Source organism: Asterias amurensis, chromosome 13 (assembly GCF_032118995.1).
Source record: "Asterias amurensis chromosome 13, ASM3211899v1".
Classification (NCBI taxonomy): domain Eukaryota; kingdom Metazoa; phylum Echinodermata; class Asteroidea; order Forcipulatida; family Asteriidae; genus Asterias; species Asterias amurensis.
Window position 1 is genome coordinate 19,301,430 of NC_092660.1, and position 18,297 is coordinate 19,319,726.

Here is an 18,297-nt window from a genome sequence, read left to right on the forward strand (position 1 = left end):
AAAACCACTTGTGAACCAGGCCTCCAAATCCATACCGCTTTGTGAGTCGGATGAGCAAGATGGCATGGTCAATGGTATCAAAGGCCGCACTATAGTCCAGTAATACCAAGAGAGCTTCCTGCCGTTGGTCAAGAGAGACAAGAATGTCATTCTGGACTCGCAATAATGCAGTCTCTACACTGTGGTGTCTCTTGTACGCCGACTGCGTTTTGGTTTTTCTCTTGTATTTTCAATATTGAACTGTAAATATATATTTAGTCTCATACTGCCACTTATAATATTTTGTGAATTCTCTTGAAATAACATTTATCTTAGCCACTATGCACACAGCTCGTCTGCCCTGCTTCATACATGTAAATGAGCAAGGTCTGGGAGGGTCACATTTTTTTGATGACATTTTGTTTTTACTTAACCCTTTCCCTAGAAAGCCTCTGCTTGTCATAATTGTAATTTTTAACTTTATATATTATATTTGTATTTTTATATTTTACCTAGTTTTTAATGATTCCTGTAAGTGGCGGTTATCTGCTGTTGGATATCAATAATAAAAAATAATTAAAAAAATGAAGAAGAAAAAGAAAAAAAAGATTATTTTATTGTAGAAAAAAAAAATTAAAAAAAATAAAAGTAGTGTTTGACAATCGCAATAGAATTATTAACATCTCTCTTCCCTTCACAGATGAGCGAGCACTACTGGCCACCACAAAAAGGCTCCAACGAATCCTCGGCCGGAAGGTCATTCCAGCGCACCATCAGCGCCCAGGACACGCTTGCCGAAGCGACCGCCCTCCTGGATGAGCTCAACACACGGGATGGGGAGGATGACGAGGACATGGAAGATGACTCGAATAACAAGATGGAGGTCAATGGGTCATCTGAGGGGTCAGAGGTCAACGGGAATGAAGACAGCTCCGAGTCTTCCAAGACGCTGGTTCAGGATGATGTTGGTGATCTGGACGATATTGACACATAGTAAATACCACTACAGAAGAGTTGCCCTTTATTTTCCCTTCCTTGTATATCAAATGAAATGTAACTAATAATTATGGGGTCAAAGGTCAGAGTTCACGGGGAATTGAGACGGTTCTGAAGGATTATGCTTAAGATGTAGACAATAGACCTTATGCATTACGCATCCAGCTGCCATCTTAGAGATTAAACGATGACGGAACAATCATAACACACAGTTTTGTAGGTGCAACGCACATGACTGGCCAATGAACACCCACCTTTTTACCTGTCGGCGAGGGCGTCCTACTACAATGACGTCATGTGCTTAAGGGGGCTATATGTATGGTTGTACAGTCCCTTAAGTGAACGCTGCTAAAAGGAGTAAACCAACAAAATGATAATAATTGTATTAGTGCCAAATGTTAAACAAGGCTTGCCTGGGGGTCACCTCTTGAAATCAGTTGAGCCAAACATGTATAGTCCTAGTGTTTACTTTTGTTCTCAGGCTGTGTATTGGGCTCTTGGAACAAAGTATGAACATCTTTTTGAGGACAAGGGGCGCCACATGGTATAGGTGTAGGGCCGGCCCAGGAGGGGTGGGGCTCTGGAAGGGTGGAGCTCTACATACATGTAGGTTTTGATAGGCAAGCTTATTTTTCTGAGGGTATAAAGAAAATTGGGAATCAGAAATAAGTAGGAAGAACATCATGACTACATTAGCTATTACTGCATATATGCAATAAAATGTATTTCATGGTAGTTCCGATGCACAAATATTGTACCAATTGCACAGGTACGTCAAAGTATATTGTAAATAAAACCAGACGGGTTGTAAGTAGACTCTCAGTTTTTATAGAAAAAAAAGAAGAAAATTGTAGTAAATATAAAGTGCGTGGTGACAATAGAAAGCAATAGTACCCATGCCAGTAGTGGATATGGAATACTTGCGCCCAAGGGAGCACAATATTTTTCAATAATTTTGCCGAATCAGAGCAGTAGGACATTATAACGAGTTACTACTTTGCGGTAATAACCGATCTTTCAACACCAACAGGGTCGATTCTCTTTTCACGAGTCCTGCATATGAACAGTGTATGCATGAAGCCAATGGAGTGAGATACAATACAGAGCCGTCATGTGAGACCAAGGAACAGAAAGTTGCGTCACAAGAAATTTAAGTTAATCTGGTCACTAGTTTTGTGTAGTCACTCTGTACATCTACAGATGAATATACACACAGTTTCCGCCTTGGCTTGGATCAGGCATGTCGTGTAGAGCCTTGACTTCATGTTTCTTCATCTTCCTTTCAAGTGCTGCTTCAATAATTGACGATTACCGCACTGCGGCTGGGCGCAGGCGTGAAACAATGAAATCGTAAGCCAAATCAGGTGCAAAATATTCATAGTGGAAGTAAAAACTGGCCAGCAAGATTACTTGCATTTGTATTGTATTTTTTTTTTATGCATCTGTTTGGATGAAAGTGTCATTATGTTACCGCAACAATGAAGACTTCCATGATGGGTGTAATCTTTCCTTGCCTTTCACCTCTAGGACCCCAGCTCAAATCCAGCCGGGAGGCACTATGTGGATTGGGTTTTCAGTCCCAACCTGACTGCTTGGGTTTTTCCCTAGAATAATTCTCTGGAGTTTGCTAAACTTCCTTGTCTTCTCTCCATTGGGTTCTTGGCTAGTACAGTGTTTAAGTTCTGTTTTCTGAGAGTCCTTGGCTTCACAACCAGAATAAATGAAATAAAATTGAAATGTTTTCTATTTACTGTTGTCTCCAATTTGAGGCTCTACACACAAATGGCTGATCATACAAAGGGCCTTATATAGCCTTGTTGGACGCCAGTCTCCGTTGCATTGCACTGAAGGAGTCCAACCTGGGCTCAATTTTATGAAGCTGCTCAAGCAAAACATTGCTTAACAATTTTCTGCTAAGCAGAATTAATAATAGTAATAATAGTAATAATAATAAGACTTGTAATGTGCACTGATCCACTTTTTTTTTTTTTTCTTTTTTTTTTTTAAATACTATCCATTGAATACACAACTATTTTATTACAACTAACACAGCTGATTATACGTCAAGTTATTTTTATACACTGAAACTTTCTTCCTAAAATAACCATGAACCTGGTTGTATGGATGGGTGTTTGTGTCTAACCTGCTTGCTTACGGGGGGTAGGTACTCCCGGTAATAGTGATGCAGTAAATGACAAATGACTTCGCCTCCTCCGTGTCTGCGGCTGCATCCCGGTGTCATTTCGCCACACCACACAAACAATGGATACCATAAGCCTGTAGAATTCAGTTACAACATTCATAATTAAGCCCCACATCCTTCAACAGTGAAAATTTAGTTACAACTTTCATGCGTAAAGACAATGGACACTATTGGTTCTTGTCAAAGACCAGTCTTCTCACGGTGTATTTCAACATTGTGCATACATAACAAACCTGTGAAAATTTGAGCTCAATTGGTCGTCGAAGTTGCGAGATAAAAATGAAAGAAAAAACACCCCTGTCACACGAAGTTGTGTGCTTTCAGATGCTTGATTTCGAGACCTAAAATTGTAAATCTGAGGTCTCATTCTGAAAATGTTTTATGTTATAATACCCCTTACAAATATTCTGCCTTTTGCGCTTCGCATGATAATGTCTTTACTAGAAACGTATCCACCTGCTGGGTGTTCAAGGCGCAGAATACAGTCACAAATTTTGAATGTGACATGGTAGTTTGGGTGGTATCCTTATTCTGTTAAGCATAATTTTTTATGCTTAGCTTCTTTTTGTGCTTATTTTTAAGCAGCTATATGAAATTGGGACCTGGGCTGTTAAGAGGCAAACCATCAACCAAAATACACACACGTCGCTTATGCATTGATTTGATGGTTTAAGTTATTAACAGATAAATTAATTTCATACATCAAAGATTGGTGTGGCACTCTAAGTACTATGTGATAGCAATATTATGCAGATTCTTTGTCAAACTTCCATGTATATATTAATTTTAGAACAATTTAAGTTTGTACACAGACCAGTTTTACGATTTGGAGAATGCAACTTCTCATAAAAGTGTAGTTATTGTTTTAGTTTGGATATTGTTAGTAAACTTTTATGAGTTTGTTTTCTCTAATTATATTAGTAGATTTTTTCAAATCAGTGTGGAATGGTATTTCTCTATCACAGTTGTGGCTAATCTGATAGTTTGTAAATTATTTCACTCCATAAAAAAATGCTTTGGCAGATAAAAATGCTGAGCCATTCATGTATATTTTGTAAATAAAATGTCATAAATTTGTTAGTTTTTAATTGCCATAAATCGGTTGTGTTTCATACCCTAAAAATATATTGTTATGAACCAAATTATCATTCTTATCTTTGTTATTAGTGAAGATTATTTTACTCTTGTTTTTCTTTTTTCTAAAGGGGGGGGGGGGTAGTCTCGTTCCTATCATAGAGGGACAACTTAAATTATTCAAATTAAATAATGGTGCCATGGTGCCAGTCTTTTTATTTCATGTTTTAAAAATAAGTGAGGTTTATCTTTTAAGATACAAGCTTTTTCCAGAAACACTAAAATATGATTTTGCAATTTATTTCAATACTGTTGTTTTATTTGTGTGTAACCTATAAATCTGAAATTTTGAAATTTTTTGTTATGGTGCTCAGAAGAATATTTACTCATTATTTTAACCCCTTTTTATTTTGAGTTTTCAAATTCACCAGCGAAAAAAAAAATGGAATTGTAGAATTGTCCAGCTTTATGTAAATTTTTTGAGTTGTTCTCACATTAAATTCATTGTACATTATGGTCATGACCTGGAATTTTTTGGTTCAAATGTTATATAAAAAAATCTACAAATCTGTGATCATAGTAGAAAGCGTTCTGATGAATTTTTCCACCATTTTGAATAGGTCAGTTGATCAAACATGGAATTTGGTACAAAGTAGAAGTTTTCAAAATTACATATTATATTAACAAATAAAATACTGAAAAGAACACAAAATCAACTTATTTTTTACCAGGTAATGTTTGTTTGTACATTTAATTTTGGTGCAATGGGAGACTTTTGGGACGCTTGGTGGCAGCAGACTTACCAGGTAAAATCCATTGTTCTTGGTAATGTGCGCACGCTCAGAACTACGTACATTTACCTGGTAAGTCTGCTGCCACCTTGCGTCCAAAAGTCTCCCATAGCACTTTGCATCAATGGTAGCACTTTTGCTCAAAATACCTAGCGAATATTCCACTCAAGCCATCACCATAATAAATCATTATCTTGCCAGGTAACAGTGGTACAAGTACAGTCAGTACAGTTGTTTGAAAAAACAAAGTTTGGACATTTACACAAGTAGTGTCATGACGGGGATTGAACCCACACCCTTTAAAGCCTTCCGACATTGATAAGACAAAAAATAAAAAAATGTTCATGATGGTCATGGCGGAAAACTTTAGGGATTTAAACAAAACCTAAAGTTTTACAGGTTTGTTATTTTATGTATATGCTGGAGACTGTCGTCGACAATTGCCAATACTGTCCCTGTACTAACTTCAAAATGACTCGTACAAAGACATATATGCATCATTGTATTTTTATGTTGATCCAGAGAAACCATTGGGTTGTTTACACCAGGGATTAATAACAATCAACAACAACAAAATATCCAAAGAGGTGCATGAAAGTTGAGCAAATGTTGTTTTTTCTTTCCTGCTGCTATCTATGATGTACCTTACCATTCAAATTGTGAATTTGCTTGTTTTATATTTCGTGAAACCACCTTGATTGTAAAGTATTTATGAGAATAGTGTAGGACTTAAGCCTGGTTGCGTCAACGAAATTCGCTTCGCATTCGCGTTCGTAGGAAGTATGAACCGGGCTTTAGTCACATACATGTAGGAGCCATTAAGAATCACCAAGTTTTAAAAAGCTTCTCAACAATTTTCTCCTGCTTTGTCAACTGCAAAGTTGAATGCTGATTTAGACTCTGGAAGTTTGGAAAAGCCATTGAAATGTTCTGAGCTGTGAGAGCAGTTCTCTAAAATATCTGTTTCTTTTGAGGCATCAATTTTGTCCTTCAGTATGTAGGATGTTTCTAGTAGCCAGTCAACATGTTTTAAATCAAGGATTTGGGGAGGTGGATGGGTCAATTTCGGGAAAAAGGCAAATGGAATATTAAGACCATTGTGGTAGTACCTCCATGGTTAGACCTATAGTTTGTTAAGCGAAGCTGGGCTTTATTTACTCTTTAGGCAAGCCAGGGCAAGTTGGCATGGAGGACGATTGATACAAATATTTTTTTACTCCCATAGCTACAATTCATATTAAAATGATTGTGTATTTTTGTGGAAAAAAATTTGTGACTTTGTTTCGAAAGGAGTCACTTTGAACGCTCCAAGGCATTTTAGGCAAGATAGTACATCGGTCATAAATTTGGAGATATGTTGCATCTGATCTTCATTTTAAAAGTTGATCTAACATAATAGTAATAAGAATCATACACTGTCATCCGTTAGATGAAAAGTTTCTTTCATCACGGCACTTGGCGTACACACTCTTGGCTCTTAGGCTCTTTTTCAAACATGATGATGACATGATTAACGTCATTCTATAGGTGCATTATCACTGTGTGGTCGTCACTTGTAAATTTTCACAACTCGCCAAGGAGCAAAATCTCAAGAGCATAACTGCAAGGCATTTGATCAAATTCATGTGTGTATTTACACAAAATGTATAGTTGCATAGTCAAGAAATGATACTTACTTCTTTCTCGAAAACTATGGCACTTCAGAGGGAGCCGTTTCTCACAATGTTTTATACCATCAATCCTCTCACCATTACTCGTCCCCAAGAAAGGTTTTATGCTAACAATTATTTTGAGTAATTACCAATAGTGTCCACTGCCTTTAACACAGCAACAACTTTCTATACGAGTTTGAAAATAGACCTCTCAGCTATATGTAAAACAAATGCTGCACAAAGAAATGGGTTTGTCTTTAAGACATGTTAGATGTTACTTGAACTGACATATCAGTCGGCCATTGCTTTTATTTTTTGTTGCAAAATTACTTTTATTTAAACATTTTTGGGGAAGTGTGCTAACATTATAGGTCAGTTAAGACCCGAACACTTTTTCACTTCTTTGTGCAAACATGATTTTGTACAAACCTGTTTGAATTGTTACTATTTTTTAGAATTTAAAACAAAGCGTTATATAGGCACAGCTTAGGGAAATCGTATGAAATATGTTTAATGAAGAGAGAATACATTCTGTAAAATATTTTTTGGAAAAAAAAAAATGAAACAATTATTGGTATATTTAGCTACACAATGTCCATGTGCACATTTAGACTGATGTTACATATGTAGGATCCCCTCCTCACATTTTGTGTGAACTTGCATTATTGTTGTAATTTTCTTTTGGCATGGTTCAAATCGACTTCTGTGCTTTCGAATATATCAATTTACACAGACTGAAAATGTTTTTTTTAATTTAGTAAATGAGGCATGAAGATTGATCCAGTGTAAATCACATCAATATAGGCCCAGTTTCATAGAGCTGCTTTAAGCACTAAACATTGCTTAACAAGTTCCTGTTAAGCAAAAAAGAGCAGGATACCAGTCACCAATGAGAAAGACATGGTATTTTTGCTGGTAACCTGAATCTAGTAAGCATAATTGTTGAAAGAACGGTAAAGAGAATTGACGAGTTTGATTTCTACTGTGTTAAAAGTAATAATTAAGGCAAGTTGTAACATACGTTTTTTTTTTTTTTTAAATGCCTTTTGAATTTGAATTTTGTTAATTACAATTTATTTGAAGAAAGAAGATATGAATTAAACCGTTCAACCGTTGGTCGAAGTATATGCCTTAAAAAGTCTTCCTTTGTCAATACAATATGATAACAATATCATTCTTTGCAGAGCCGCCAACATTCACATCTTTCAATCAGGGAAATTTTTTACTACACAGGGATATATTTAGAATTACATTCAACAAAATAGGGGGAAATATTCCACAATCTGGGAGATTTTCAACTTTGTTCATCAGAACGTGGAAAGATTGGTTTACTTTTTAGGGAACTTTGTGGAGAAACCGGGCAAGTTGGCAGCTTGTTTTACCATACACTGATTGATGTGTGATAATCTCTATATGCTCAGTGCTTCCATGGTCTTACAGTGACAAAATCTACAGGCAAATTGGATAGGATTCGAACCCACAACCCTTGCAAATCTGGGTGGCATGGGTAGCTAGTGCCTAAAGCCCTTGCCTCTTACTTTGGGTTTCTGGTTATGCTCCATGGTCATACATGGGTAGACTGGTCCCCTGTCTCTATCCACAATGATTTCATTTGATACAACAATTGTATTGCCTAGTGCAGTGGCCTAAGCTTTCCATGTGTTACGATTGGTCTGATGCAAGGCGCATTATAAGCATTATTTATTATTATTATAGCTGTATCATTTACTTGGGACAAAATATATCCCGAGACAACTTTGTGCGACTAAAATAAGATAAATTATGAACGAATACAAAGTTGTTGACTGCTAAACTTCACTTTCTCTTTACACAAAACAATGATCGGATACACGATGTAGGAAATGTCTACAACAGTTCTGATAGATTTATTGAGCACTGCAACATCTGTCAGTGAAACAAACTTGACATGATTCTTAATAATACATTTTATCTGTACACAAATATATATTGTATGCATGAATACCAAACCAACCCAGCCCTAACGTGACATGCCTTAACGATTCCAAAACTGTTCAAACCCCTACAGGATTCATTATTCAAAAAACTTAAAGGAAAACTTTATTGCCTAAAAGTTTCAATCTGAAAGTTCACTGATTTTAAATAAACTAAACTTGCATCTCTAGATGGTCAAACTTATGCAACTTGCATTTGAATTTTCCCACAAAACACTTTGTTTACGTGTGCCTTAATCCATAAATGTTCACTAAAACTAATCATCAATTTTGATGAATTGTTCACAAACCTGTATCTGGGGTTACTCATGTGCCTCGAAGTGTGACATCAGATGGTCAGGTCAATTAAAAACCAGCCTTCATCAGTCCTAGAACTACACAGAGGTCGCAACCTATATTACCCTGGTCTTGGCTTTGTGCCCCTTTACAAGCATATTGTTTTCAATTATCAAACAAAATTGTTTTTAACAAAATAAACTAGTTGAAGGATGATCAACTATATCAAGAAAATTAAATTAATATCTGGGTGAAGCGTACCTTCAAATTCCCTATATAAAGTGAAACATTACAGTAAAGTCTGTTTTAAATTCATCTAAAAAACATATATTATATATATAAAGGGTTGGACACTTTTTGTGGGTGAAAAATAGAAGAAGAAAATGTGACAAACTGGTGTTCAATAAACAGCATAAAAAATAATAACAATAAATGAATAAAACCTTTGCTATATCACAAACTAACATATTTCAGGAAGCCCTTATAAATTGAGCATTATTTAGCAGCAGCCATCTTTGTCAGATTCCCTGTCTACAAATACACTAATAACAGTGATGCTCAATACATGATGAGGGACCAGTCTATTTGCAGCCAAGTGCAAATCAAACTGCATTGACTCGATTTAAATGAACACCACAGTGGACAGTACACAGGGATTTTTGTATTCCTATTATAAGGCGTGTGGTAAAGGATTATTCTATGTGGAAGAATCATACAGGGATTTCTTTAGTTTCATAAGAAGAAAGGGTTAATGGGATTTTGTTTTTATTTCCATGATGAGGAACAGCTTTCCTTTGCTGTAATCCTTTGAAGAACACTGGCCTATACTCTCGACAGACTGTCGCCACATTGTAATGAAGTTTGGTTTACTTAGCTGGAACGAAGGCTTGAAGACCAGTGATGCCACGACCAATGATAAGGGCATGGATGTCATGTGTGCCTACAAAACAAAAAACAAGAAATGAGCAGAAATAAATAAAAATGTTTACATACTTGCTGATGAAACTCCTTAACTAAAACTTACAATACTTGGTTCTTATTTAGGGCACATTTTCTATTGACCTATTTCACCTGACGTCATCATCAGAAAAATCTTGAATGCGCCATACTGGTGGGCAATTTCACTGTGCGTTTTTATATATAACTCAATGAGTATGCTGTGCGTTATGCAGTGAAGTGCGCATTTTAGGCGATGCGGCGTTAATACACGTAAACCTAACTTGCCCACCAACATGGTGAGCGTGGCATCAGTCGCCGCGTGTGACGCGCGTGCAAGGGGTCAATAGTGACTTGATTGTCATAGATGTTAAATTTGCATCGGGATAAAGAATGTTAATTTTGGTTTTTACCCACATACCCTATGTGTGTTAGCACTGATACTCGTAACTTTCTTGAGTTGTGTGTTAAAAAATCACAGGCATATTACTCCGGTGGGATTCAAAACCCATTGACTGTAATGCCCCCAGCGGATACAAACGCCATATATGTTCTCAAAACCCATTGACTGTAATGGGCCAAGAGGTTACAAGTGCTATATATTGTCCTCAAAGCCCATGGACTATAATGCTTCGAGCAGATACAAGCACAATATAAACCTCCTCAAAACCCATTGACTACAATGCTCCCATCAACCTTACCTTCGTATGTATTGACAGCTTCCAAGTTCATGACATGTCTGATCACATGATACTCATCACAGATGCCGTTACCGCCGAGCATATCCCGGGCCAACCTGGCAATGTCCAACGACTTCCCACAAGAATTCCTCTTGATCAATGAAATCATCTCTGGGGCAACCCTGCAAAAGACAGAAACAACTCATCTTTAAAATTAAATAATAAACCAGATAGTAACTTAAAGATGAGCTCCAAGGTCGAATTGAGTCTTGTGTTGCACTCATTTTCCCAAAGATCTATTTGGGAAAGCTCCATCAATGAAAGAGACTAAAACAAACCATCCCTTTTATTTGGCAACTCACACCTGTTATCTTGTTGTCATTTCTTTTGCAAACAGTGGACTTAATTGGATCATGCACAAACCAGTAGGCTGGTAGCCCGGTGCAGATTAACAGCTCATATAGTTTAAATACATGTACATAGGTAATTCAATGTAAAAACACCCATGCTTGACAATGTTTGATGGCAACATAGAACTGCAGATCATCATCGTCAGGCTAGGAATGGAAGCTCAAGCCGTGGTTTCTAAAACCTGTTCATACATCATAAATTCTCAACAAATAATTTGCAACAGTTGAACTGTGTTCAAATCATGTGAAACATTTGCAGCGAAAACAGCCATGTGGCGTCAACATTCATATCGCATTTGCTATCTGTGACTGGAGCTATAAAGAAAAAAGCCAAAACCAGAGTGAGCCTAAAAAGCAAGAGTTTTTTCCATTGATACACCACTACATCTTACTTGTTCTCATCCTTCATTCGTCCGACTTGGATGCAGGATTGAAGTCCCAGTGAAATCTCAGTCAACATGTCCGCCATCTTCTTCTGCATCAGCTGGTTCTTGGCAAGTGGTGACCCAAACTGAACCCTGAATTGCATTAAAAAAATCATCAAATATGGTAGTGTGATGTTTTTGTTTGTAGAAACTGTTCTTCTTTTTTAACCCTTTCTTCTATTTTGAGTGTTTTTACAAGTTATCAATGCTGATTACTTTACGTATTAGGGGCAATATAATCTGTTTTAATAGTCTGTTGCTTTTTGGGATAATAGCCTCTCTAGGAAAGAGGGCTCACTGTATTGTGAATGTACCGCATTAAAGGCAATGTATTCCTTTGGTTTTTGGAACAGTTTGATTGTTTTAATCCTAATGTAGAATCCTCAGAAAATTTCATTTAAAAAGGTGGTCACGCTTTTTAGTTATCGCTGAAAATTTGGAGCGACTTTGTCCACTCAGGAAGATTAATACATTTAAAAATAGGACTACACAAGCTGAGAAAAGTTACTAACAGTGAGTGAAAGGTTTCTCAAATTACTTTTTACTATCGAAAGCTGCTGTAGGCTTCTTACCAAAAAGTTTTTGTTGCCATTCATTTTAAAAGTGATTACCAAAAATATACCCGTTTGTTATTAAAGGAACACGTTGCCTTGGATCGGTCGAGTTGGTCTTTGAAAAGCGTTTGTAACCGTTTGTTATAAAATGCACATGGGTAGAAAGATGTTGTAAAAGTAGAATACAATGATCCACACAAACATGCCTCAAAATTGCGTGGTTTTCCTTTTACCTCGTCGACTAACACGTCGGCCATTTATGGGGGTCAAAATTTTGACTCCCATAAATGGCCGACCATGTTAGTTCGCACAGTAGAAGGAAAACCACGCTTGTGTGGATCATTGTATTCTACTTTTAAAACATCTTTCCAACAATATGCATTTTATAAAAAACGGTTACAAACGCTTTTGTTTTGACCAACTCGTCCGATCCAAGGCAACGTGTTCCTTTAAGAGGACATCCAAAAGTTTAAGCTGGCGAGAGACGGTATTTTCCTAACATAGCTTACCTGTCTAATGTGTACTGCCTGGCTGCATCTAAGCAGAACTCAGCTGCTCCTAGTGTGCCCCATGCAATGCCATATCTGGCATTGTTCAGACATCCAAATGGACCCTACAGTGGTAAACGGTTGAATACAAATACAATCAAGTATATTTCTTCAAGTTTCTGAAGACTTTACTGTTCGAAACGTCAAGACCGCACCAGCACTTTTCAGCGCCAACACTTCCACAAAAGAGATTTAATAATAATTGTATTAGCGACCTCTTATATATAGCGCTCAATGAGTCTCATGGCACTTCAGCAGTCAGTATTTTCCTACAAGGTATGTGGGACTGCGATTGAATTATGAGACCTATTCCTTTTACAAAGCCCCATGTAATGGTTTACAAGGTGCTGTGGCGCAATATACTGCTAATCAAACCAGGAACACCGGAGCAAACCTCTCTCTTTTTGATAAGTGTGCTTGGTTATTTTACATGCGTTTAACAACACACATGAAAACGACTTTACGTCTCATCTCAAAGACGAAGCATCATGGTCAAGTGTCTTGCCCAAGTGTCACGACTGGGACTCGAACCCACACTCCGCTAATCAGAGACACCAGAGCTTGAGTCCAGTGCACTTAAACCCTCACTTATGACACGCTATGATATAGACATTTCAGATTTCAATGATAAAGACTTTATTTTCTTACCCCAAGTCCTTTAGCATTTGGCAGCATGTTCTCTTCAGGAACTTCAACGTCCTCCATTACAATTTGACCCGTCGTCGATGCCCTCAGAGAGAATTTCCCCTCGATGGTCGGTGCAGAGAGCCCTTTCATGCCCTTCTCTAGGATGAAGCCTCTGATCTTACCGCCCTCTGCCTCATTCTTTCCCCAAACTATAAAGACGTCTGCAATGGGGGAGTTTGTGATCCTAGAAAAGCAAAACACCAAAGATATGGTTTAGCTATTTAGTGAATAGATATTTGGGTAGTTTTTAAGCTTTTAGAAAGCTATAACAACAGTATTAACCATATTTGTATTAAGTGGAGTGACCGTGTACAACTTTCAAAGGTGTTCTAACACTTACATGTCTGCTGCCACCTAGTGTTGCAAAGTGTCTCTTGGGAGAAATGTTGAGGGGTGACAGGGAGTGATTTCATCCAGCAAGTATGCATAGCAAAACATTTTGACTGACCTTATTTTAAGCACAGTGAATGCTAATATTGAATATCAAATCCTGAATTTTGTGTAACATCATCATTCAGCATAGACTTGCGTCCGTGGCCGCCTCGTCCTCAGATTGTAATGGGGCCGCACTCCTGGAGTCGCCGCCATCCCCTGTTCTCTTTGTGTAGCAACTGATTTATTTTGTGTAGCATTTTGCTCTGCTATGCAAGGAAAATCGTTCACTGAGTGAAGGGGTGGTGGGAATGAAGGCCCCCATTTTGTTGCCTTACCATGATTTAGTTCCATTGAGAGTGTATGTCTTTCCTGAAGGATTATAACGAGCTTTTGTCTCCATTCCTGCTGGATCGCTCCCATGGTTTGGTTCCGTCAGGCCAAAAGCACCTACGAGTTCACCCAAGGCTAGATAGAACATAGAACTCATTTATGTTAGCCCTTGCTTAATAGAAAAGGTGTCAATCTGACCAAAATTATGTGCCTAGTTCCGTCATTCAAGTAACTTGTTTTGAATGTTATATTTTCCAGTTTTTATCTAACAAAATTGTGGTTTTATTACTTGAACACTGAAAAAAGTGAATAAATACTTTGTTTTGTATTCCAAAGCTGAGATGAGAGTCAGTGCTGACAGAAGGTCTGAAACTAGGATCCAAACATTATTCTCAGTGTTAGAGAAGTAGATCAAAGAGCAGGATTTCTTAAATGTCAACAAAGATAACTATCAATTATTCTGAGAGAAAGATACAAATAATTTCTGAATTCAAACAAATATCTGAAATGTCTCATCCTTGAAATTGGGATAGTTGAGGAAAACAATGCAGTTTCTTTTTGACAATTCACTCATAGTTGATTTCTCTCATTACCAAACAACACAATAATTCATTTTTATAATGCTTTTTTCACAAACATTTAGCACCTTTTCATTCTGACTTTCAAAGTTTCACAAACAATTTGTACCTAATTTTGGAAGATACTTCTGTCGCTGTTCCTCAGTTCCATACGCATGGATGGGATGCATAACCAGTGACGACTGCACGCTCATTGCCGATCGGTAGGCGGAGTCAACTCTCTCTACCTCCCTCGCAATCAAGCCATAGGCAACTGATGACACACCGGCACACCCGTAGCCCTTAATGGTAGGACCCAATACACCAAGCTCACCCATTTCATTTAGGATCTCTCTGTGGAACACTGCATTTCAAAAAAAGGTGGGATTAGTCTTCACTGCCCCTCTGACCTGCATTTCTTTCTTTAGGCTGCAATGACTAAGTAGAGACTGTATTCAGAAAGCTTTGCAATAATTTTATTTTCTTAAGTTCTTCTAAGACACCCTTGCCATGGCTTTTTTTTTGGGGGGGGGGTTAAACCAGACTGCAGGGCTGTTTAGTATGAACAGGCACTACGAGAAGATTGATCTGGATTGCGATAAGTATTCTTCAATAATAAACAGATTTTTAAATATTACTTTTCAACCCAAAATTCACCATTTGAACATAATCACAAGACAGCCAGACTTTTTTCAGAAATGAGATTACTCGCCCGATGCCAAAATCACTAAATTTTGAGCACTGCCTGCTTTAAATGCCAAAACCAAGGATATAATACACAAACATGAGAACATTACTTTAAGTAATTTACTGCAGTAACACTTCTCAGATTCAAATTTTTGCGGGATAGAGAGTGATATCTTTTTCCATAACCACAGTACTTCATAATGAAAAGTTTCTCAAAATGCTTAATACTATCCAAAGCTGAAGTACTTTCTAACCAAGTAAGTTTTTATTGTATATTTGGTTTGCGGTAACACCATGTGTGTATCTACTTGCCAGGTAGAGTTGTTCTTAGGGAACTGTCTGTTCCCCAAGAACAACTCTACCTGGCAAGTAGATACACACATGGTGTTACCGCAAACCAAATATACACTGATACCTCACCATGCAATGCCTCAAATCCTATATAAGTTTTTATTGTCATTAATTTTCAGAGTGATTACCAACCAAGTACATTCCCTTTAAATGAAGAACATTTATGGATCAAATCCCTCCCTCCCAGTGCCACTCAGCTCCTACCTTCATTTCTGTTGCCCATAAGGATCCTAGGCATGAGTTTTTCCTGGCAGTAAGCATGCATCTGATCTCTCACCATCACTTCCTCCTCCGTTAGAAGTCTCTCAAGATTCAAGGCATCCTTCCAATCAAACACCACAGCTTGTGATGATGCTGACCGAACAGAACTAGAACAACTCCCTGTTGTGGAATCACCTTTGGGAATACTAGGTTAAGGGTGATAATATTGACAACAAAAATAAAAATAGCTAAATTTTTCAACCCGTCAACCCAAGGGCGCTCTATAAAAAAGTGCTATTTGATAATTGATAAACTTTATCCGATGTGCAGTGCACTGATCCTGTCTACCATTTGGGATTCAAAATGTACGCAAAGGAATTGACTCCCAAAATGGCAAAAATGGTAGATGCAAATTATAACAATAATAATAGGCCTAATTATAGGGTCTAAAGTGCACTTTCTAAAAACTATAGCTCTGGGCGCTACAGAAAATTTACTGCATGCGACACATGTTCTTGAGAAAAGCACTTTATCATGCTTGCTTCTCTCCACTCAGTCATGTCAGTAGTACAAAAAGGGGATCGCTGAGAGTGAGAGTTTAGGAGTAGCCTGGGATGGACTGGCATCCTGTCCTGAAGGAAAAGAAGTATTCTAAGTCGTTTAATGCCAATAATATTGGATATAAACACTGGCCTGATGAACCATACCTGCTAATTGGTACAGACTGAACTTTACTTTACTGATTTTTCGCAGTATATTGCGCCACAGCACCTTGTAAATCATTACATGGTGCTTAAGGATTAGGTCTTATATCTCAAAAATTCGCCCCACTCCTTGCAGTAATAATACCTGGCGCTTTGTATCCTTTGGCAAAAGGTGTGTTATAAATACGGTTATTATTTAATTATTATTAATTAGAAGTTTGATTTATAAAAAAAAACATTTTGGACAAGCAGTGATCCTTCACAAAGATTCTCATTGTTAGAATGTTTGATTTTTTGTTCCATAAATACTTTGTCAAAATTACTTTTTTTGCATTTACAAACTTTTATGAAACCCTGGGGAAAAGACGTTGGTCAGATTAGCCGAAGAAAAAAGAAAAGAAAAAAAAGCATTACATGACAATTTTCCTCATAGGATGTGAGTCACCCTTGGCCCCAACAGAATTCAAGGTTAAAAACACAAAAAAGAAAGAAATTTAAACAAGTTGTCTCCAGATGTCAATGACAAAATGACCATGGATTATCAGTAACTAATCTAATAATTTTTTGAATTTTTTGTTGTTATAAACTTTCATTGAGTTAAAAATAAACTTAAATTGAACTAAATTTTCTCAAATTCTTGACTCACTTCCCTTTTATCAAAACAACTATTACTCAGATTCAAACCAGATGACAAGACAGGTTGTCATGGCCGCATAAAGGGCCAAGCCGAAAAAACCAAGGAATCGTCACTCTTTTTATAAATGATCTTCCTTTAAAAGCTTAACAATTTAGAGGTTTGTACGCCTATAAAGTTTTAGCGCAAGGTTTATTTGTAAGCCCCTTTTTCCATGATCCCACAGTGTCTTTTGGCAATTCAGCAAGATCAGTCAGACGATAATTGTGATAAACCTTATTGAATGTATTACACGTAATACTGATTGAACACATTGTAAGCGTGCATGCAACACACATGTTAAAATTGGCTACTGTCTGGTATTTTCGATTTCGCTTTATTTTTCCAAAAAAAAAAAAAAAATTTCCAACATAAAATTGTAGAAACATTTTTTTTTTTAATATGACGTGCAGAATAATTTCAGAATCAACATTTAATTTACAAACAAATCTGTCATCATTAACATAAATAATGGAAAGGTTTATCGCGAATAGCAAAATACCAAGAGAGGGCGCTGTTGAACCCACACAAAGGTAAAGGCGTTGAGTGGGCAATAAAAACTGCATAGAAACCGCCCCATATTCTTTCCCACAATGCATTGCGTTTCTGAATCGCGATAAACCTTATGGAGATGAAACATTTTGTTTCAGAAAATTTTAGTTTAAAGTTTAATTAATTTATAAATTTAAAACTTTTAAATTATAATTAAAATTTTAAAATGATCAATTCTCTGTTATGTCTGTAGCAGTTTAGCAATACAGTATACACTTTGAATGATCGGGAAAAAAAAACCAATAATTTTGAAAACCTAAATCAAACAATTCTATGAAAGAGGAAAAATAAGGGAATTGATTAGTTGACAAACTAAAAAGGATACCGACTTTAGCATTCCCTTCTGCTGAAAATGATGCCGCCGCCGCTGCCGTTCCTTGAAATCGTAATGACGACGAAAGTGCTGCAAGTGGCTGCCAAAGTCTTCTTGACGCGATTTTATTCAAAGCCATTTCTAAATGTTATTCATATACTAAATAAAAACAATGTATCGGCTAATTAAAATGATTTGTTTGACCCCAAAAACACGATGAAAATCGAATAACGCGTTCACATACGTAATCAAGCCAAAAGTAAAATTTCATAATACTAGTCTGGTACTATTTTGCATATATGCAACACACGTTATTGTGACATGTATCCTGACGTTATAAATGGAAACGTGTCCCCAGACGCCCACAGCA

At 37.0% G+C, this 18,297-nt stretch overlaps 2 protein-coding genes across 3 annotated transcripts in view; one reads left to right on the forward strand and one right to left on the reverse strand.

Annotated features, from left to right (window-relative positions):
* The window catches only part of LOC139946584 (ubiquitin carboxyl-terminal hydrolase 24-like), a 66,166-nt gene extending 57,760 nt beyond the window's left edge, over positions 1–8,406 (forward strand). For both annotated transcript variants that reach the window (XM_071944278.1, XM_071944279.1), the window contains one exon: positions 680–8,406. In XM_071944278.1, the coding sequence (XP_071800379.1) occupies positions 680–973 (294 nt within the window). In that variant the 3' untranslated portion in view covers positions 974–8,406. The remainder of the gene's footprint in view (positions 1–679) is intronic.
* A 145-nt stretch (positions 8,407–8,551) lies between these two features.
* LOC139946585 (glutaryl-CoA dehydrogenase, mitochondrial-like) lies at positions 8,552–18,185 on the reverse strand. The gene is made up of 9 exons (XM_071944280.1): positions 17,940–18,185; positions 15,689–15,880; positions 14,577–14,810; positions 13,895–14,024; positions 13,146–13,368; positions 12,459–12,562; positions 11,363–11,488; positions 10,582–10,742; positions 8,552–9,884 (listed from the first exon to the last, which is right to left on the reverse strand). The coding sequence occupies exons 1-9, from the start codon at positions 18,064–18,066 to the stop codon at positions 9,811–9,813; spliced, it is 1,371 nt and encodes a 456-aa protein (XP_071800381.1). The 5' UTR covers positions 18,067–18,185; the 3' UTR covers positions 8,552–9,810.
* Between the last annotated feature and the right edge of the window lie 112 nt (positions 18,186–18,297).

Bases quoted from the DNA above. Each gene is read 5' to 3' on its own strand.
- LOC139946585 (XM_071944280.1), bottom strand. From the start codon at position 18,066: ATGGCTTTGAATAAAATCGCGTCAAGAAGACTTTGGCAGCCACTTGCA. The intron at 12,563-13,145 runs GTAAGAAAATAA...TTACCACTGTAG, and splicing joins CAAATGCTAAAGGACTTGGG to GGTCCATTTGGATGTCTGAA. The intron at 10,743-11,362 runs GTAAGATGTAGT...TGTCTTTTGCAG, and splicing joins CGAATGAAGGATGAGAACAA to GGTTGCCCCAGAGATGATTT.